Source organism: Cupressus sempervirens, chromosome 4 (genome assembly GCF_028749045.1).
Source record: "Cupressus sempervirens isolate cs-2001-9-10 chromosome 4, ASM2874904v1, whole genome shotgun sequence".
NCBI lineage: Eukaryota > Viridiplantae > Streptophyta > Pinopsida > Cupressales > Cupressaceae > Cupressus > Cupressus sempervirens.
This window is the reverse complement of record NC_143121.1, coordinates 751,140,784-751,163,538: the sequence shown is the minus strand read 5'-3', so window position 1 is coordinate 751,163,538 and position 22,755 is coordinate 751,140,784. Positions and strand designations below refer to the sequence as shown.

Genomic DNA, 22,755 nt, shown 5'->3' with positions numbered 1-22,755 from the left:
TGATTTTTTTTTGTACATATTGACATGTTTACACAACTCAATGACATTTTATTTTGTCATCGTGAAGTGAAGTGGTAGAGAAGAACACCAAAAAATGTCAATAAATTGTGATCCATAAAAAAGATGAATAAACATTAGAGATGAGAAGATAAAACGAGAGCAATAAAATAAAGATTCTAAAAAATACAAAATTTATTATCAATTTTACCCTTTTCTCCTTAAGTAGATTTAAATTAGAATAATAGCTTCTTTATTTTATTGCTCAATATATATATGAACAATAAAATACTAGAATACCATGATATAAGTAGATTGAAAGATACAATCATAAGCTCTAATTAACCTGATAAGATTATTTATTGTGGCACACAACAGCTTAAGAATTGCTATATATGAAAGAAGTGTGGAACGTTTAAACAGGAAAGTTGACATCAGCCAAAAATTTAATTTGATATTTAACAAAATTATATTATTATATAATAATTGAATATGTATATTACATAAGGTAAGAATGCCTATTAATCCAAGCAGAATATCCCCATTCTTAAAGGAAGTAGAATATCCCTATCCTTACAGGGTCCAACTGGAATGTCCCTATTTTTAACAAACTACAAGAAAACTTTAGTCTACCTTCTTTCAATATCACTAGAAAAACCACTCCTAGAAACAATGCTTTTGGATAAAGATATGCTCCATTTTCCCCTTGCCCGCCATATTCACGAGGTTAGGCTTGAAGTTTAGCAAGCTCCACATCATTATCTTCCAATGATCTTCGCGTTGTTTCCGCCTCATTATCTTCCAATGATCTTCCCTTTGTTTCCGGTATCAGATATGTGCAAAAGCAACCCAAGCAACTTGCCACTGCAAGAATAATCAAGGCCTTGTCCATTCCTATACCAGTTGGATAAGAGGTTTCGCACTCATAGGGGTTCTTATTCAGATCAATAAGCGCAGGATCCTTCTTGTGCCTGGGTTGAGATGCGAACACGAAACCAAATGCTCCGATGATAGCGCCTGCTTTCCCAGCAGCAGCAGAAATACCATGACACGTCGATCGCAAGCGAGCAGGAAACAACTCCGCCGGCACAATGAAAGTAGTCGTATTCGGCCCAAAATTGGCAAAGAAAAATGTCAGAGAATAGATCGCCAGAAAACCATGAGACTGGTGAACCCAAAAACTGTCGTGAGGAATGGCGAGGGCGAACAAGAAAACTGACATGAAGAAAAACCCAGTTAGCTGAATTCTAAACCTCCCAATACGATCTATGAGAAGAATGGTAAATATGTACCCCGGCAGAGTCCCACACAGTGCAATCAATGCCTGAGCTCGTGCAGCGCGTTCAACACCCTCCAACGGATTATCATAAACACATTTTAACCACTTGATATTGTGATAAATATCGTCCTGAAATAGATTGCCACTGTAGAATGAAATATCCACGAAGAACCAAGTGGACGCCGTGCCGAGCAATTCTAACCCGTGCCGCTTCACAAAATCCATCGAGAACAATCCAAACTGAGGGGACCGAGTTTCCACGCTGAGAACTTCCGATTCGTCTTCGTCAATCGACAGATTCAGAACCCTCGACATGTCAATCGCCGCCTGCGTGGCGTTTCTGGCAACCAAAGCGGTATACCGGGCGGTTTCGGGCATTTTCATCCGCCAGTAATATGTAAAACCGGCGGGAACTGCTCCGAGCATCAAGATAATCCTCCAAACCACGTCCTTCTGCCCGAACGATGGCAAGTCGCCCGCCAAAGACTTCATACTCGCCGCCACAACGAGAGCCACAATACTGCCCGCCAGAATACCGAGCCCTTGCATGCCGAACACCGCCGCGATGAAAGCTCCTCTGGTTCTTGTATTCGCGTACTCCGCCATGATTGTTGCAGACAGAGGATAATCCCCGCCAATTCCGAAACCTAACCAGAACCTGAAGAAACACAAAGTGCCAATCACACATTCTCTCGATCGGCCAATGGAGAAGCCAGAAGCGAGAGAACTGAAGACCATGAGAGTTAGGGTGAATCCGTATGCCCTCTTTCTTCCGATTCTGTCTCCAACCCAACCGAAAAAGAGCTGACCAGCAAAGGCCCCGCACAGGGCTATTCCATTCACAAGGGCTTTTACCTCGATGGGTAAGGAGCCCTTGTTTGTATTATCGTTGTAATAGATGTTTCCCAGCAGACTGGAAACGGGCGGGATGCAGAAGAGATCGTAGGCGTCCGTGAAAAACCCCATTCCAGCGATAAATATCGCACTGAAATGATACAGCTGCGTGCGCGCCGAGTCCAGCGCAGAAAGAACCCTGAGCGGCATTTTTTAACTACAGATTCACAATTTCTATCAAGGGGTTGTCAAAGGGTTCTTAGTGTACTGGTGAAGTTCTAAGATTTACAAAGAGTCTATCAGTTCTTCTAAAGAATCAGCCTTGCCTAGTGCAAGATTAGCCATATCTAAAAGGAGATAAGGTTGGGATTGTAGCAGACTCAATTCTTAATTCTTAATAAAAAAATTAGAGAAAAGCTGATCCTTTTGATATTTTTTTGACAAATCAGTATGGATCTCTGATGAACCCGATGTGTTATAATATAGACGGCTAGAGGTCGTTGTTCTACCGCCCGTTGTCTGTCTTTATTTTTAATCCGTGTAGTCAAAGAATCTTCAGAGATATATATATTTTTGGAGTATTTTCTAAGAATATTCAGAAATATACTGTTTTTAATTATATTGATTTCATTATAAAATGAAATTGGTAGGTGCAACGAAGTTCATTTGAATTTGTCGAGAACAGGGAAAACGCAGAGAAGGGAGAGCTTTGTGGGGCACCATCAGGAACACGCTCCGAAGCCTAGCTTGTGAAGAATATTCACAGAAAATTAGGGTACAGCGTGACGAATAGGTTTTGGACTTTTTCAACGATGGAAAGTGACCAGTTGGAAAATTCGACGGGAGCAATTAATGTATCCGATGAAATGGTCATCGCAATTCTTTCTGGATGAAGACCCTACCAACTACCCCTACTTTGGGAGCGGTATAAAGTTGTATTTTTTTAAAACAAAACTATATTGAACAGATTATAATTATAAATTATAAAATTGAAGTTATCGAGGGAGGTGAGGAAAAAACCGAGTCACCAGCAGTCCAGTCAAAAGGGTGCAGTTTATCTTTTCTAAATTCATCTGTATACCGTTAGGTGGATCTCCAATCGGTTGGATGTTTAGTATTATAGAGTGCTGGAGCATTCTATTGATATATATGTTTGATAATTTCTACATTAATATTTTAGTTTATTGTAATGAATGAATTATATCTTAAATTTATATTTTTATTCATTTTTTTAAAGCTTGTTTTAATGATATAGTTTGATAAATTTATTTGTTGAGAAATTTAATGTTATTTTGGGAAGTCAAATATGAGTTTCTATTTTCTTATATTTCATTTTTCATTTTATTTTATCAAGTTTACTTCCAATAAAAATAAATTATTCTATCCTTTTAATATGTTGTAATTTTGATTGTCATTTTTCCTTACATTGACATAACTATTTTATTGTGCATGTTTAATTTCATGAGTTTATGATGTTCATGAGTTTATTTATTATACACTTTGAAATACATATTACTATATAGAGATCTCCTAATAAATTCAGTATGCATTCATTATCATAGAGTCTAAATCGACACAAAATCATTCTAGAGCATTTCAATGACAATAAAGAACTTTCTTTTCTATAATAAACATTTATGTGACTCCATAGCTAGTCTACTAAAAAGGATTGACTGGAGCAAAATGGATCAACTAAAGAGAACATGAATTTTATTATCTAATCATTTCTCCAATGGATTAGTAAATAATGAATTAGAGTGAAGTACTACATGGTTATCCAATTTAAACTTATGATTGTTGTGACAAGGATACAATAGGTAGAAGTGGCCTAGAACCATAGAATTAATGAATCATAATATTCTAAAAGTTGGTTAACTGTTATGAATTAAATATCTTTTATTCATAAAAATATTTTAATTTGGAATCAAAGATAGCATTGATCATTCTTATGAGATCTACATTCATTAACAAACACATTTAATCTTCTTAAGAGACATTTGGTATTTTTATGTGCCTTAGAATTAAATTGGTCTAAGTTGAAATAGTTTTAATGGTGTTACCTTATTTTTATCATTTTCAAATAGCTTTGGAGTAATTTAATAAAAATAATGTTAAGATAACTAGGTCCCAAGCTGATAGTTCATCCAATCACTCATCTCATAAAAATAGCATGTTACCTATTGGTTTTCATCATGTTGATACTTTTACATATTTTGGAAATTGTGTCAATAATCAGAAAAGTTTTTCTAATAATCACATTTAACAGAATATCTTATTTCATCATCTCTCTCTTTGTTAGTGTTTTGAGTCAAATGTTAACTTATAAATCTTCTAAAATTCATAGGTCATATTTTTTGAATTTAATTTTTTTTAATAGTGTCCATATTTTTAAAAATTTCATCCCACTTAGGTAATGTAGAGGTTCTAACAACTCTTTGAGCCCCCAAAATCCTTTACTATTAATTGAAATCTTAAGTAAATGGCTAAGATTTGCGAGGCTTTATTAACCTTGAAAAACCTTAATAAGGTTAATATTAAATAAAATTCCAACAATAAGTTCAAAAGAGAGCCTAATGGCCACAATAATTGGATTTCCCAAAACTCAAAAAATGGCAAAAAAATTTGATCTCAAATTTTTCATAGGAATGACATATTGGTAGCTAAGAGTTATTTTAGAACTTATTGAAGTATAGAAAAGGTTCATATTTTGTAATAGGAAGTTGAATGTTTTCAAAGTGAAATGTGATATGTTGGTGAGTCAAAGGGTTCTAAAAATTAATTTTAATTCTACAAAAAGTTAGTGGAAAATGTAAATTTATGGATGAAGTCAAAAGTCAAATAAAAATGAAAATATCATAGGAAACAGATTTCTTTAAACCAATTAAATCCTTATGTTATGGCATTTCTTTTTTTATTATGCGTAGACCTTTTCTATTAAAGACACACATCCACAAAAAAGGGGCCAAGGGATATATAATCAACCCACGAGTTCACTCAGTACACAACTAGATAGGACAACTATTCATCAAAATAAAAAAATTGCATAATAAAGAAAGCCCTCATGCTACAAGAGTAGTGGGAAGGTCTTTATCATCAAACCCCAAAATTATTTGGGGTTAGCAGCTAGCTTAGGGGGAGTCCAACCATCAATAGCGGTGGCAGCAACATCATCAATTTCTTTTCTCTGTTCTGCCTAGGTAGAAAGATAGCTAAATCTAGCCATGGGAAAGCCCATTTAGGATCTCTATGTGCAGAACCTAGCTCCCATTAGGAGTAGCACGGGGAGCCACTAGAGACCAACCCCAACTGAATCTCCATCGAGAAGAGGCTGAGTAATGACAACCATCAAAACCACAATAGGGAGAGTAGCAAGAAGGTTGCAACATGGGAGTATGCAAGTGGTGCACAAAACTACTCTAGCCTCTTCGGCGACCACAAGGAGGGGTACAATCATCAGATAAAGTATCTAGTGGCACTCGGGGGCCATACATGGGGCATTCCCCCAATGAGCTAAAAGCTTGTGTAAGTGAGCTACCTCCAGCATGACCGTATCTACCTATACTTGAATCTACATCATGCCATTATTAAAAATACATGCTTTAGAGTATATAGAAATATGTATATCAAGAAAGATGTGAGAGAATAAAATAGCATTGTAGTCTTTCTAGATAGCAAATAAAATATTCATTCTAAAATCATGCTATATCTAGGATTACTTAAAAGGAAGTCTAGGAAAATCTCCTAGCACAACCATATGCTAGCTAAAGGCCTCTACATGGAAGGACTTGAAAAAATCATGGATCTAGAGCCAATTATTCTAGGGTCACTTGCAAAACCAAAAAAATATGTAAGAAAATTTTTGGCTGGCCACAAGAATGACATCTAGGGTCCAGGAAACCTAGATGTTAGAGCCAAGGGTAGCCCCTACAAAAGGATAGACCAAGAAAAGAGAGAAACTCTAGGCTCTGTGATGGTTTTCCAAACCATGGAAAATCTAAGATTCCATGTCTTGTGAGAGGACTATAAATGCCAATGATGGTTGATAGTATCAACTATCAAAAGGTGAGGAACTAGCCACCAATAGCCCAACTTAGGTTTGTAACTGGTCATAGGAGTTGAAAGATACAACTTCTAATATTTCTACTATGGGTGAGATGAATGAATATCAGGCTTGTGCAATAGATGGGGAGGCATCACAAAAATTGGAAGATCAATTATCTGATGATTTGGATAGATAAGCTTGAACTACACTTACAAGTCCTCCCATGAGCAAAGGCTCATAGTAAATTTGGAAAAAATAGATTTGGGTGTCTTGATTCTCTTTCAAAATAAGTGTAGTGAGCTAGCTCGTTTAATTTTAGCCAGTGGATCATCTTGAATAATAAACAAGGAAGAAAACCACAAATTTTTCTAGTTCATAGAGAGCCCATCTCTGAACCCATTGCCTACCCAGTGAAGCCACAACTTGATGGCTTCCCAAGCTTCCCAAATTCTTTTAGCAACAAATGTGCCTTAAATTTACACTAGTTTAGTGGTGATGAGAAGGGTTTGAAAGACAATCTCATTCTAGGTAGGCCGGTTAACCAAAAATCCTGAAGAAATTTAATGTTGCAACAATATTTTCTAGGTCTCGTCGCAAGTGAGAGCCTAAATCACCCATTTAGCATAGGGGGAAATCCTCTATTTGTGAGTGGAAAACAATCAAAGACCACCAAAATCTTTGGGAAAACAATAAAAGTCCTAGGAAACTATATGAAATCTATCATGTACAACATCAAAGGCCTAGAGGAAATCCCTTAGGAGGCATTCAAGCTTGAGGTATGAATCTTTGGAAGAGGCCCAACACAAGTAGTAGACATGTGTAACACCCAACACTTTAGAATAAATCTAAATTTTCCTACAAGGGAGAGAGGCTTGGTGAGGTAATAGTCCAATTTGTTCTCAATCTTTGCTAGGAAAAATTTCTATAGATCCATAGGGGAAGCTTGAAAAGTAAATGGAATGCCCAAAAATTAAAATATTTTATCATGCTAAACCCATTTCCACCTATGGCACTACAACAATTGAAGGCCTGGTAAAAAGTATCCAATCATTGTAAGTAATTGGAAATATTGTCTTCATCCTCCAAAAGGGTGAGAAAGGTGTCATCAACAAAATGGCCATTCACAAGTTGCATCATGGAATCCAAGAGTGTTATGCCACACACAAGACCCTATGAGATAGTATTGTTAAGAAGATAGCCAAATCGTTCGACCACAAACACATATGGAGAAGGCGCTAAAGGAAAATCTTGATGGGTATATCTATAGAACCTGAAAGGTTCAAATTGCCAACTATTTATTGTAATAGAAGTAGTGGCATCACGAAAGAGCATCTAAATTGATAGTATAAAGTTTCGGCCATATCCTAGGGCTTGAAGCATGGCCACAATGAAAGGCCATTCAATCCAGACATAGGCTTTGAAAAAATAAATCTTAAGAAACAAGGACTATTTTTTGGACTAATGAGCCCACTCCATACCTTCCCAAACATCAATAATATTATCCATAATATATTTGGATTTAATGAAATGAATTTGTTTAGGATGACCAATCTATGAGAGTAGATGTTGGGTTTTAAGGGAGAGAGGCTTAGTGATAATATTGTAAGATACATTCAACAAAGTGGTGGGTCTCTAATTGCATATGTCATCAAGATCACAACCTTTAGGTATGAATTTGATATTAGCCTTATTAATAATATTTCCTAGGGAATGAGAATTGTATGCTTCTTGATAAACCTAATGTAGATTAGGGCCAATATCCTCCTATAAGACTTTCTAAAAATTCATATAGAAATCCATCACAACCAAGGGCTTTATTATCAACCATGGAGCTAACAACTTCCTTGAGGTCAGCAAGCATGAGCTTTTGATCACAAAAGGTATATTTCTCTGGAGCAAGCCTATTGGGAGTAGTAGCAAGGTAGCCTTGTAGTGCCTGGTCATGCAATGTAGAGGGCCCCTATGTAGATAAGACCTTATAATGATGCACAAAAGCCTAAAGGTTATTGGGTAGGTTAGAAAGAACCCGTTGGTCTTCTCTAATGCACTTGATGCCTATAATAGAATGGCAATCCTGAATAGCATTAAAAATTCCTTGGAAGCCTAATCACCAACCTCCAACCCATGGAGATGGGCTTTGATCTATGTTCCCCTAGAAGCATAGTTTTATGTAAGAGGTGTTTCTAAGAGAAATGACTTGTCATCTCTTCTCTCCATTATCCAATACTTGATTAGAAACATCTAGGTTATGAGAACAATCGAGGGATTATGGTGAAATCATTGACATTGCTTGCAGTGCTTGAACCAAAAAAGGGAAGGATTTTGGGGTATGAATGCCCACTATCCCCTGAGTACCAAGTTTTGAAATAGGTGGAGGTAGGAGAAAATGAATTGAAGGTTCTAATGGCACTAAGCTTAAGCTAGGGTGGCCATTATCCTAAGGCAAAGATCCTACCTTAGCCATAGTGGAGCCCTTGTGCGTTTTGACAACAATAGTCCATTTTTCTTTTTGGGTGAGTAGAGCCAATTTGGCTTCCTTAGTTGTGGACAATTGTGTTCTAGGAATAGACAGCCCCTAATCTTGTGTTTCACAAACCGACACCAATAATAGGTATTTGGGAGTTTTAGGTAAAGCATCTTCTCAGTGAAGCAGGTACCACCTATCTATATTTCCATTGATTCTTTAAGGTCCTTGGAGAGGTCAACTTCAACAAAAACCCTATGCTAGGGTAAAGCATTGAAAAATTTGTCTGGCTCAAGGAAAACTACCTTGCCAATAGTTTTCACAATGGCTAGTATGAAAGACCAACATGTGATAGAAATCCCAAGGAACTCCTCCAATATGGGAACTTGAAACTTGCAATCATTAAAGACAACAAAATTGTGAGACTAGCCTTAAGAAGCTAGTAGAGAGGACATGATAGACAAGGGGCCTCAAATAAAAAATTCTTAGCATGGCTATGATTTCCAAAATGAATTTAGAAAAAACCTTTGGTAAGGCTTTGAATGCCTTCAAGATGGACATCTTCAGGTGTACAGACCATGGAAACCCATTCCTACATCATACTTTTAGAAGGAGTTTGACCCATAAAATACCCAATCAAGGTTTTTTTTTTTCTAGCCATGTGCATCCATTATCAAATTCTTTGAAATTCAAAATATTATCAGGAGAGAAATTACTTTGTGACACACCTTGGGAAAAAACTTGCATGGGAGTTTATTTGGTGGAGCCATTCTCATCAAAGTAATAACTCAAACACTAGGATCAACTATTGGTCCAGAGAAAATTGAAGCCATTATAAATGACAATAAGTACCATAGTAGATATGGTATGATAGGATGAAAACTAGCGAGGATTCAAATGGAAGTCATACAAACCCTAGTAGAGTGCATTATAATTTTATGCATTTTTATATTCTTGTTTGCAGATTAGTTTAATTATGTTTAAGTTTAAATTTATTACACATAATTGTGATGTTTGAATTGTGATTACTTATAGATATATACTAAATATTTTATCACATATTTTGGGGAAATCTATTAAAAATAAAATTTAAAGTCCATACATAAACGCAATTATTTAAAAATTAAATATAAGTAGGGGTCAATAAATTTGTTTGTATTTCCTAAAATAAATCATCACTAAACCTTAGGTTGTTCAATCAATCTTTTTTCTCAAGCATCTTGTTCATTTTAAATAGATAATCTTTATTAAGTATAGATTTATCAAAATAATATTACTCTAATCCTATAAGGACTAAAACAAACTCTAATGTAGCAGGATAGGAGAGTCTCAAAAGGATATGTCCTAGCCCCCAACAAATAACGACAAGATAAAAGATCTGATACTAAACACAATTCTTTATTCATAAAAAAAACTTATAATATGGAATGTGTCAGGTTGTAAGGCCTTCTTGTTTACGATCAAATACAAACCAAGTAATAGTTCTGCAAGATCCCTCAAGATCCAACCCAAACGCTAGCTAGTCCAAATATGTGGCATAACAAAACTCGAGTAGAAACCTCTAGCAAGATCTAAACTTGTGCTCACAAGACACCAAGAAATCTCCTTGTTTCCCAAGCTGCAAGTACTAGCTCTGCTAAAATTTTCTCCTATTAGCTACTTCCCCTTCTCCATACTAGATGAATAATGATTGATGACACCACAAGACCCTCTACTTATACCCAACTATGCCTCAAGTCATACTAGAAAGTTATAAATTAAATAAACCATTATATTAAATACATATTTAAGCCACAAGCTAACCTACAATAGATATTAAATACTAAATGCCTTAGAAGGATTATAACACCCATTAAATATAACTAGGACTAGTAACCAAGACCCAAATAGGTCCACAAAAGCTCCCACAATCACTCCACATTGTGATCACACTCCTCACACATTAAATCCACCAAGTTGATTAATCAAATCTGCAAGAACTTCATTCAAAAAACCAAACTATCAAGCATTAGCAAATAACACCAACCATCACCGAACTCTTACAAGACTTGCCAACTATTAAAAACAATTATTCAATTGTATATTGTAATTAATATTACACAAATTTCACACTCTAACCAAGAACAACTAGTATTAACTGAGCTCAATCGGGCATTGCAGAAGACTCTAGTATCATCCAAGCAGAATTGAAAAGGATTCAAGTTCATTTTCTCATAAAAAGAATTAGTGTAAACCAAGTTAGGTTAGTCAATGTAGAAAATTAGTATTAACCATGTTAGGTTAGTTACCAAAGGAATTTTGTGTTAACCAAGTCAAGTTGATTACCAAAGAAATTTTGTATCAATCAAGTGATTCACTTTTAGTTTTAGCTGACTAACAACAAAATTTATTTTTCAATTAAATATTTAATGCAAGCTGACCTAGTGGATCTTAAATGATTGTTTGAAAGAGTATTCAAGTTGACATGACATTGTGTTTCATATATATGAAAGTTCAAGATGTGAATTGAAATGTGTAAATAAGAAGAATGAAAAAAATGCAAATTAAGAAGGAAATCTAATTAAATATAGAAAATCCCAGGAGCTGCAAAGAATATTTTGATCTAGGAGGATCCATAGGATAAACTAGAATAGTGATCTAAATATGAAAAGTTAGTTGCTTCATTAATTAGGTCAATCATTATTACTCTCTAGCAATTGTAGCATTGAATAATTTTCTTAACATATTTGACTTAATAGTTATTTTGTAAATCCTCTAACAAGGTGGCATTTCTAGATTGAAGTGTCTTAAGACCTCTAACAAGGTGAATCCTAATAGGTTGATTCAAGTCCTCCAACAAGATAACAATTAAGTGTATGTTTTATAACCTTCAGAAGGGTTGACTCCTAATAGACTCACTTCAAAAAAGTTAATGTTGTAAGTAGTTGAATTGGTGGTTTTCCCAAATTGGGTTTCCACATTAAATCATGATGTCTTATGTGTTCATGTTATTTTCTTAATGCTTTATGTTTGTATAACTATGTTACTAAAGATTATCTTTTTGGAAATATAAGATAGGATAGGTTATTGAGAGGGGAAGGGTGAATAAGGAACCACCAAAACTTATTCTTATTTCACCAATTAATCCTTCATATGTATACTGATCTAATTGCATGCATAAAACATTAAAACATTCTTAATAGTTTGACACACAATATGGTCACCCAAAATCCTTCAAAATAGAAGTAAAATTGGGGTGGGGATGATACCCACAAGCTTTCGTACTATAGTATAAAGTTTTCGTATTAAGGCTTACAATGATCACTTCTAATGATTTTCCCTATTAGGAGAAATGAGGACTGCTAGGTCCACCTTGTAAAATGATTCACAAAACATACAAGGAAGTATGCACTCGGTAAAGAGATTTACAAAATACTACTAAGTCTACCTAGTGGAAGGATTTAACTATTCCACCTATTAGGATGAACCAATGGTTGATCTCTGATCTACAACTTTGATTTTTTGAATGAGATTTCTTTGTAGTATAATGATCATCTTGCTGTGACAAAAAATATTTGCTGCTCCTTATACTTCTTGTAGCCTTCTTACTTCAAACTTCTACTCTTACTTCCTTTTATTTATTCTTCATATATATTTTAGATGTGATACAATAAATTGGATATATACCAATCCAAATTACAATTCACCAAAGTTGGCTACAATACAAATTTCACCAAAATACACGGAGTTTATCCAATTGCTGGTACTTAGGTTTTGAAGAAAAATTTGGTGAGGTTCTAATACTCAAAAACTATTGTCAATGTTTGAAATTGTCATGCACTCAGTAGACGTAGAAGCTTAGTTTATACTAATCACTACCAAGTAGTCTAAACTTAGTCTATACTAGTGACTCAGTGAACACTATGAAACTTGGCATAAAAATTGAATCACTTGGTTGACACTACATATCTTGGTCAACACTATTAATACGAGCTCGATATAAACTAAATGACTTGGTTGACACATCCTAGCTCAGTCAACACTAGATTCACATCACTAATCTTGTGAACTTGGTAAATACTAGAGACCTCAATTTGCCTTGAGAAACTTGGTAAACACTATGAAGCTTGGTTTACACTAATAATTACCAACTTGGTAGATACTACTTGTTGTGAACTAAATACTATTTATAGAACTTGATAGTAACTATAGAACTCAGTAGAGCCCGAATTACTTGGTTAACACTGTAAATTAGAAGCTATGCTTGGTAGCTACTAACCATTTGATTAAGTGTGTGTGTCACTCATAAAAAAACTTGACTATAATGTCAACAATCTCCCCCTTTGGATTAGTGATAGAAACAGTTATCAATCAAAACTGAATTCTTCAAAAAAAATTGAAGTCCCAAAATAATCTTTAGTCTCCATCCTATGTCTTCAACTTCGTAACATACTCTATTTTTGAGATTTTTCAAAACTACTTTGTAAGAGATGTTTAGTACATGTATATGTATAATATTATGATACTCCCCCATAAATATGTATACATCATGCTTTACTTTCTATATACATATATCTCATGTCTCTTACATTACATTTTCTCTTCTCATCTTCTCCCCCTTTTTGACATAAATTCCAAAGGTGTATGCTACATGGTGATGCAAAAATGTGACAAGAAGTTAGAATGTACCTTTAAAATTAGTGACATTGTCTTCTCCCAATTTTTTTGTAACACCTTGCTTATATGCAATGCATTCTACACTTCCACTAATAGCTCCATCATGTGATCAGCTATAGAGAAGTTTTTTTCATGGATAAGAGTTTTGGGATGTGCAATGTGTTTCTGCAATGCATCCATGTTCAAAAGAATCATGCATTGAATGTCTACAAGCTTGGTCCTTATCCTGGCTTCTTCTCTTAATACTTTTTCTTTCATATCAGTCATAAATCTAATTTTTTATGAATGACCATAACTATAGGTCAGGTCAAGTGATAACTAGTGTGCACTTGCCTTTAAGTCATCATCTATCTTGTAAAGTTTATCTTTGATTTCTTGAGTAAAGATAGAGATATCACATAACTTATTAAATAATGAAGTAACATTATTTGTAGAGGTTTGCAAGGAGTTGAGGATAGGAGACAAGTCTACTTGATATATTACAATTTTCTATGCAACTGGCTCCAATACTTTGTTTTAAAATTTCTTCTCTACTCTTTGTAAAAAACTTTCTTACCCATTCAGATCATCATTAAATTTCTAAAAAACTTTTGCTAATTGATCCAAAATAGGTTGAGTAGTATCATCATTAGTACTGATTGTATCTACAAGTATGTTCTTTGGATCTTCTAGCACTTGGCTTTCTCTATTTTTCTCCTCTCTAAGCCTCTGTTGCTTGGCTTTCTTTTTCAATAGTACACCTACTATGTGCATTTGATCAAGATTCGAAGTAGATATATCCCAATTTGGGATAGCTATATCATCATTAAAATCAATGTCTTCTTGTTTATCTTTGCCCTTGCTAGAAACCTTGGTACTCAGTTGAGGCTTTCTCTCAACTATCTCTGTATTGACAATATTTACATTGGGGATTATAACAACAATAGAAATAGAAGGGATATCAATAAAAGTAGATATTACACTGACTAAAGAAATACCTAGTTGTTGTGTGGCCAAATATGATGAAGAAGGAAGCACTAACTACTCAGTAGATGAAGTGTTGATTACTTTAGTCAATATAGTACTTAGTTGAACAGGTGCAAAGACAATACATAATTAATCAATTTTTCAAAAAATCTCCCTCTTTGACATTGATGGCAACACAACATGTCATAGTACAATGAAATTTTAGAGCAAGAATAAAGTAAGGAACATATCCTTACTTCCATTTTGATTCTCATCCACGAGAACTCCCTCTATCAATGTGAACTCTTCCTACCTTCAATTTCTTCCTCTATTAGAATACTTCTTCGTATTCTACCAAGTTCATTCTCCCTCTTTGACATCTCTTCTTTTTGTTTACAAAATTTCTATGTAATATGACAATAAACTTCTCCCTCTTTGACATCTCTTCTTTTTGTTTACAAAATTTCTATGTAATATGACAATAAACTTCTCCCTCTTTGACATCTCATGCCAAAGATAATATTTAGTGAGTATCAATGTACCTCAAGCACTAATTCATCTACAATATGCCCTTGTCAATTCTACACCAACTGATTGATCTTCAACATGCTCTAGTTGATGCATCACTAAACTTTATTTAGTGAGCTTTAGATAGAGGAATGACCCATAGCTTACCTCTTAGATACAAAAATACATACTTAGGTAGTGGCTTGGTGAATATGTCTACAATTTATTCTTTTGTATGTACATATTCCAATATGAATTCTTTATCTTGTACTGGTTCTCTCAAGAAATGATATTTTATAGTAATGTGTTTTGTTTTGGTGTGCATAACTAGATTCTTTGATATATTGATTGCACTAGTGTTATCACAATATATAACTACTAGATCCTTGATCTCTTCCTTCATACCGGTCAATAATTGTTCGAATCAAACAATATTAGAACAATTAACTATTGCTACCACATATTCTCCCTCTATTATGGACTGAGAGATACAATTATGTTTCTTTCTTGTCCAAGACACTAGTGTTTTACCAAGAAAGAATGCTCCACCACTAGTGTTTTTTATATCATCAATACTTCCTACCCAATTAGCTTCTGTGAATACTTTTAAGTCTAAATTTCCTCCTATTTTGTACCATAAACCATATTCTTTAGTAAATTTCAAATATCTCATGATTCTTTTAACTGCCATCATGTGATTTTATTTTGGATTTGCTAAGAATCTTGCTACCATATCGACTGCTAATGCAATATTAGGCCTTGTATGCACTACATATTGCAAATTTCCAATCATTGATCTGTATATGGTCTGATCTATCTCTTTGGAATCATAATTTTTAAAAAGCTTATGTCTAGTAGACATAGGAGTTCCAACTAGTCTTGAGTCCTCCATTCCAATTTTTTTTTAATATTTCATTGATATATTTAGATTGATTAATGTAGATACCATCTTTCTTCTATTTGAAACTGCAAATCCAACAAAGAATTTTATTCAGCAAACATAGACATCTCAATTTCTTTACTCATTTCTTTTGAAAATACCTTGCACAAGTCATCATTTACTATGAATAAAGTGTCATCCACAAATATTTCTACCAAAACAATCTTCTTATTTGGTCCTTCTTTGATGTACTTGCTACTGTTATCATTTTTTCTTTGAAAACCAATCTGTACCAAGTAGTTATGAAGTCTTTTATACTAAGCTCTAGGAGCTTGCTTAAGGCCATATAATGCCTTGTGTAATTTGTAGAATATGTCCTTTTTGATAGGATCTACAATGCCTTTTGGTTGTTTAATGTAGATTTCCTCGTCAAGAGTTCCATTCAAGAATGTATATTTTACATCCATTTGATAAACTTTAAATCCTCTATGAGCTGCATATGCTAGTAAAGTTCTAACACCTTCCAATCTTGCAATAGGAGAAATTTTTTCACCATAATCAATACTTTCTTCTTGAGAATAGCCTTTACATACTAACCTTGCTTTGTTTCTAAAAACTTTTCCAGCTTCATTTAGCTTATTTATGAATACCCATTTTGTGCCAATTACATTTTTATCCTTTGGTCTAGGAAAAAGAGTTGAAGTTTTGTTCTTCTCTATCTATTTTATTTTTTCATTCATTAGTTCAATCCAAATTTCATTTTCTAAAGCATCCTTAACATTTTAAGATTCAAATTTTAGCAAGTAAACATGTACCTTTCAATTTGTTTCTTGTCATTGTTCCATTTGATTTGTCTCCAATGATCTAATCAAGTGCATGATGCCTTCTGACATATCTTGCTAACACAAGTTCTTTGTATTTGGAGTGTGTTTCATTTATTTCATCATGAACTTTAGTATTGAGCTTGGGTTCTATTGTCTATGACTTGGGTCTATCAGACTCGATTTTCTCTAGCTCAGTAGCCTTTGACTATGACTCAACTCCTTTAGACTGTGACTTAGGTTGCACTATCTTCAACTCAGTAGCTATTGGAGATTTTGGGGACTTGAGATGTGAACCCTTCTTTCTTTCAAATAGATTCGGCAAGGTATCAATTTCATAGTAAACAAATCTTCTATAATCCTCTAGCTCTTTGTTGTTTTCTTCTTCACTCTTTTCTACAAACTCATCAATTCTCACATGTGCATTTTCTATGATTTTATGAGTAGAAAAATTCAAACACTTGTATACTTTACGTCTGTAAGAATATCTTAAGAATATTCCTTCATCACCTTTGACATCAATTTTTCCTTTTCTATATTCTTTCAAGATATAACATTTGCTACCAAATATTTTCAAGTAACTTATATTAGGTTTATAGCCACACCATAGTTCATAATGAGTTTTATTTGAGTCTTTATTCAGCTGTACTCTATTTGAAGTATGAACTATAGTGCTGATTGCTTCCTTCAAATATTTGATGCCAACATTCTTTTCTATCATTGATGTTCTTACACAATCCATGATGGATATATTCCTTCTTTTAGCTATACCATTCTGCTGAGGTGTACCAGGGGCTGATACTTGTTTTTTAATTTCTTTTTCAAAGTAGAATTCATTGAATTCATTGGAGATGAATTCACCACCTCTATTTGATCTCAAACATTTCAACTTCTTTCTAGTTTATTTTTCTACTCTTACTAGATACCACTAATTTTTTTGAAAAGCTTCTAATTTTTCTTTTAGATACATTACAAACATCATTCTAGAATAATCATCAAAAAAAAGAATGGAAAAATTATCTCCACTATAACTTTCTATTCCAATAGGTCCACATAAGTCTATATGCACAAGCTCTAAAACTTCTTCACAATGATAGTTCTTTCTTTTGAAACTAGTCTTTCCCATCTCACCAATTTGGCAATTCTTGCATAGACCCATAGCAAGTTTTCTCAAGCTAAGAATACCTCTTAGTCTTTTATGTTCTCTTATCTTAAACCAAATTATCAAAGTTTACATGACATAATCTTTTGTGCCATAACCATCATTCTTCTACTTGAGCAATAAAACATGAACCTTCACTAAGATCAAGATACAATAGATTACCTTTTTTTTGTTTGCCAGATCCAACTAGATTTCCTTTTCCATCTAGTAGTTTGGCCTTCTCATTTATAAATTTTACCTTGAATCCAATGTTATTCAATTGTGCCACACTTTGTAGATTATGCTTTAGTCCTTCAACCCAATAAGCATTATCACATATAAGTTCTTTGGTCAAAAAAATATATCATTTTCTTTTTATGCAACAAGGTTCATTATTTCCAAATCTTACACTACCACCATCATAGTATTCCATGTCTTCAAACTTTGTTTTACCTTCAGTCATATGATTTGAGCAACCACTATCAATAATCCATGTATTATTTTTGCTAACATGAGAGATAAGTGCCATCTTATCTCCTCCATCATCAGATTTTCTTTTACAACAATATATACCATTCCATCTTCACTATTATCAGAATCTTTAGCCATAAAATAATATTTCTTACCTTTTTCCTTGTAGTTCTTGAATTCCTTCTTACCTTTGTACTTGTTATTTTCTTTTCATCCTTGTTTTCTTTGTTTGGGCACCTAGTAGCAATGTGACCAATTTCTTCACAAGAAAAATAGATTAGAGAAATCTTGCCTTTGTAATTTCCTCTACCTTTGGAATATTTCTTTGCAAGTAGGACTTCAACAACTCATAGATCACTATTAGAACTTTCTTTTATTTCTCTTTCACTTCCTGATTAATTAGCCTTTGATTTCTTACTCTTTTTCTTGAGTGAGAGTTTGGCTTCAAATGTAGACTCAATACCTTTGGAACTAGGAACATAGTTATCATAGTTATCCAATTCTAATGCTATCAATCTTCAAAATAGAACATCCATAGTTATATTGCTATTTGGATTACATCTCATTTCTTGAATAACAAATACTCTAATTGCATAGATAGGAAGAAGGGTTCTGAGTACCTTTCTTACAACTAGTTTTTCATCAATGTCTCCTCTAGATGCTTTGATTGCACTCACACTTTCTTTGATTCATTCCACATATTTTGCAATGTTTTCATCTTCCCTCATTTTCATTTGATAAAATTTTTATCTGACACTTTTTTCTTTGGATCTTTTGACATTTTCATCTGCTCCATAGATTTCTTTTAGTTTGATCTATAGTGCATTAGTTGATTTTTTTTCTTTTACTTCATTAAATTTGGCATAACTAAGAGTAGATGCAATATCAATCATCATGATGTTATGATTCTTCTTTTTAGTAATGTCTTCAACTAATAAAGTTCCAATAGGAGTCTTGTATTTAGTATCAAGATAATTACAACCTGAATCATTGATAGTTACTAGATGTAATCTCATAAGTCCTTACCATGCTGTAAAGTTATCTTAGTTCAACATGGGAATCTCTCTTCTATAAGACATCTTGATCTTTAGCTTAGGTCTATAAAACCTTCTGTACAAGCACCAAAAGATTTGATACCAATTGTTGGAAATATATGAGGAGTAATTGAAAGGGGAGGGATGAATCAATTACCACTAAAATAAATCCTAGATCCCTTAGATGTCAGTACAAAATAAACTCTTAAGAAACTAAACTTTGTTGATGCTTGGTAAACATATAGAAAATTTTGTAACTTAGTAAATACTCAAAATGATCAACAAACACTTAACATGAAAGTATTAAGATGTTATCTATGATTACTTATTACTATAAATTAGTTGCAAACATATAAAAAGAATAGCTTGAACACATTTGAGACCAAGATTTAATTGGAAACCCGATTTGTGAAAAACCACTAATTGTAACTAGTTACTAATTTTCACTCTTTTGAAGTGAGCCTTGTTAGGAGCCAACCCTGTTAAATGTTAGAAAACACACTATTAGGTGTGATTCTATTAGAGGATTTAATCATCCTATTAGGAGTGGCCTTGATCAAAGTTTTTAAACACTTTAATAGGAATGCCACCTTGTTAAAGGACCTACAAATAACTGTTAAGCGAGCTCTGTTAAGAAATTTTGGTCACTGCTACAATGGTTAGAGAGTAACAATGACATGACCTAATTTGGATACAACTGAATTACTGATTACAAATCTTAATTCTAGCGTGTATACTTGATCCTTCTTGGTCAAATATATAATTTTTAGCTTCACAAGGATAAACTACTTTATCCTTCTAATTCACTTCCCTTCAGCATCATTAGATCTTCAAAAATATTCCATTCATTCACATACTTTAGACACTTTCTAACCCTCAACTTGACCTTTTATTTATATCTTTCATATTGTCAAGTTGGCTCAAATAAAAATTAGAATAATTAATATTCATCTTCTCAATTGGCTAGAAACAATAGATAAATCAATTGAACTCAATATGCCAAATCAAGAAAATCCTTTGTTAGCCAACCCTACTTGGTAGATATTAACTCAGAATGATTTTCTTGTGTTAACCAAGTGAACTTAGTTAACACTGTATATTTTCTAAGTTCCTTTGGTAATTGAATGAGCTTAGTTAACACTAGTTCCATTCCAACATTTCCTTCATTAATTGAGTGAGCTCGCTTAACACTCATCTTTCGTATACTTTCTTTTGATGCTCAAGTGAGCTCAATAGAAACTATCTTCATTGCCTGAGTGAGGTTGAAATACACTAACTAGTAACAATATGATATTTTGTGTTAGAATTGTTTGCATTATTGACTAGAGGTTTCAAATTCTTTAGCAAATTCAACACCTAATCCATTTTTTCTTCCTTGGGCCTTTTGGTTGTGATAGGGTTATCTCCTTCTTTCTTGTTTTCCTTGGGATTAAACAATTTAGGATCATCTCTCCTTACAAGCTTCCCAAGTGCTGTCCTATTATTTTCAATGTTGATAGCTATCTTAAAAGTATCATTTATTGTTTTAAGGATCCTTGTCTCTTAAAATATAAGCCATTTTACTATCAAAAGCATTGAAAATGTAGTCAAGCATACATTCTCACCTAATCTAATGACTTATAATAGTTTATACATTTCCTTTTCAAACCTAACATTAAAATCAAAATAGATAAATTTTTGTTTTTCTCGATATTCTTAAATTCGTTCAACACAAAACTGGCATTAGTATTATCTCCATATTGTTCCTTGTTCAACATTTCTCCTATAAAAGACATCTTCCTATAATTTTCCATATAGATGGGCCTTTTATGAGATCCTAACATATTTGAAGAACTAGGTCCAACCACTTGGGTTTGCATGGGAAATTTTCCTTGTTGGGTTGTAGTTAATTGATAGGTAGTAGTAGAAGAAGAAGCTAGTATTAATTGGAAAAATCCTTTAGTATTTATCATAGGAACACATGTTGTGATAGAAACTAGACCTTGTGAAGTTTGGTTTTTCCAAGTTGTAATATAATAGGTGGATTTCAGGAATTGACTTTTCCACCTTGTTTCTGTAGCCTCACCTTCATTTTCAACTTTCTCCAATTATTTTTCAACATCTTCCCTCTCTTGCTTAGCTCTTTCCAACTCTATGTCAAATTTGGAAATAACAATATTCTTGGGAGGAATAGGAGGTTCATTGATCTGAATACCAAAAACCTTTTTCTTTCCGTTACCAACATTCTTAGTAGTAAGATCTATCACATTATCTTCAATGTGTTTATAAGGGTGAACTTGAGAAATAATAGGTCCTTCTTTTTCATGCAGAACACACTCTTGATTGTGGATCTTAGACCTAGTTTCTCCCATATATCTAAATATATCTAAGTGTAAATTTAAGCATTTCTCTTCCAACATCTTGTTCTACTCTTTGAGTGCTTCCATTCTTCTAAGAAAACTTTCCCTCTCTATGAGGGAATTCATGGTAATTTTACATCTTTTTCTTTTGTTAGGATTAACCATGGGCAAAAATAACTATTACATGCAAATATAAATATTATCAAAAAATAATAAATCGCATAGAAGAGAACACAAGACACCAAGATTTAACATTGTTCACCCAATCCCTAGGTTACATCCACTAATAGAAAGTCCATTATTATTACAATCCAGTGATTACAAATTGATTAGAATATGTAATCCCCTATATATCAATATCGCTGCAAGAAGCAAATTTTCACATCACACCTTATGAAAAATCCATAACCTTAAGCCCTTTTTATACAAGTATTTTTTCCATTGTAGGGTTAAAATTAGTTACAACATGTCAGCCCAAAAATGTCAATAAAATAGCCACAACCCAATAATCCCCCACTTGGGGACGGATCAAGCTCCACACTAGACAATAGTCTCTCACTTGGACGTTGATCTTGTAACTATGCCACTACTCCATGTGGCTCCCATTGTATCAAACCACTGTAGACTCAGTTGTTCTTTTATTCTATTTAGTCTAGAAGACCAACCAAAGCTAAAGAGGAGTTCAACTTCTCCCTTGTCATGACCTTTGTAAACATATCGACTAGATTTTCATCTATATGTATGTTGTCCATCTTTAACTATCCATCATCAAAAATTGACTAAATGAAATGGTACTATAATTGTATTTGTTTTATCTTTGAATGTAGAGCATAATTACTTGCAAGATGAATGACACTCTAACTATCTATAAACAAATAATTATCCTTCTAACAATGTCCAAATTTTTCCAAGAAGAATTGAAGCCATATCATTTCCTTGGCTTCCTCTATAGTAGCAACATACTCTGCCTCTGTAGTGGATAAAGTGTTTTCCTTCTATAACCTAGAAACCCAACTCACTACTGCCCGACCAACAGTAAATACATAACCTGTGGTACTCCACCTGGTATTAATAGCCCCTGCCAAATCTGAGTTGACCTAGGCTTGTAAACTTGTAGTAGAGCCCCCAAAATGTATATGCTTCCTAGATGCTACTCTCAAAAATCTAAGAATCTATTTAACTACATTCCAATGCTCAAGCCTTGTATGACTTATATACTTGCTAACAACTTCCAGTGTATGTGCAATATTTGGCCTTGTACATACCATAGCATACATAAAGCTTCCTATAGCTAAAGCATAAGGTACCTTGGACATCCTATCCTCTTCTTCTTGTGTCTTTGGAA

The 22,755-nt window shown here is 33.7% G+C and overlaps 1 protein-coding gene across 2 annotated transcripts; it reads right to left on the bottom strand.

Annotated features, from left to right (window-relative positions):
- Positions 1-425: 425 nt before the first annotated feature.
- LOC149563549 (low affinity inorganic phosphate transporter 3-like) lies at positions 426-2,484 on the bottom strand. 2 transcript variants are annotated; one of them, XM_089826764.1, is made up of 2 exons: positions 1,290-2,484; positions 802-1,212 (listed from the first exon to the last, which is right to left on the bottom strand). In XM_089826764.1, exons 1-2 carry the CDS (start codon positions 2,318-2,320, stop codon positions 942-944), a joined length of 1,302 nt encoding a protein of 433 aa, XP_089682890.1. In that variant the 5' UTR covers positions 2,321-2,484; the 3' UTR covers positions 802-941. The 2 variants fall into 2 exon arrangements, with proteins under 2 accessions (XP_089682888.1, XP_089682890.1); XM_089826762.1 differs by having other exon boundaries at positions 426-2,484.
- Between the last annotated feature and the right edge of the window lie 20,271 nt (positions 2,485-22,755).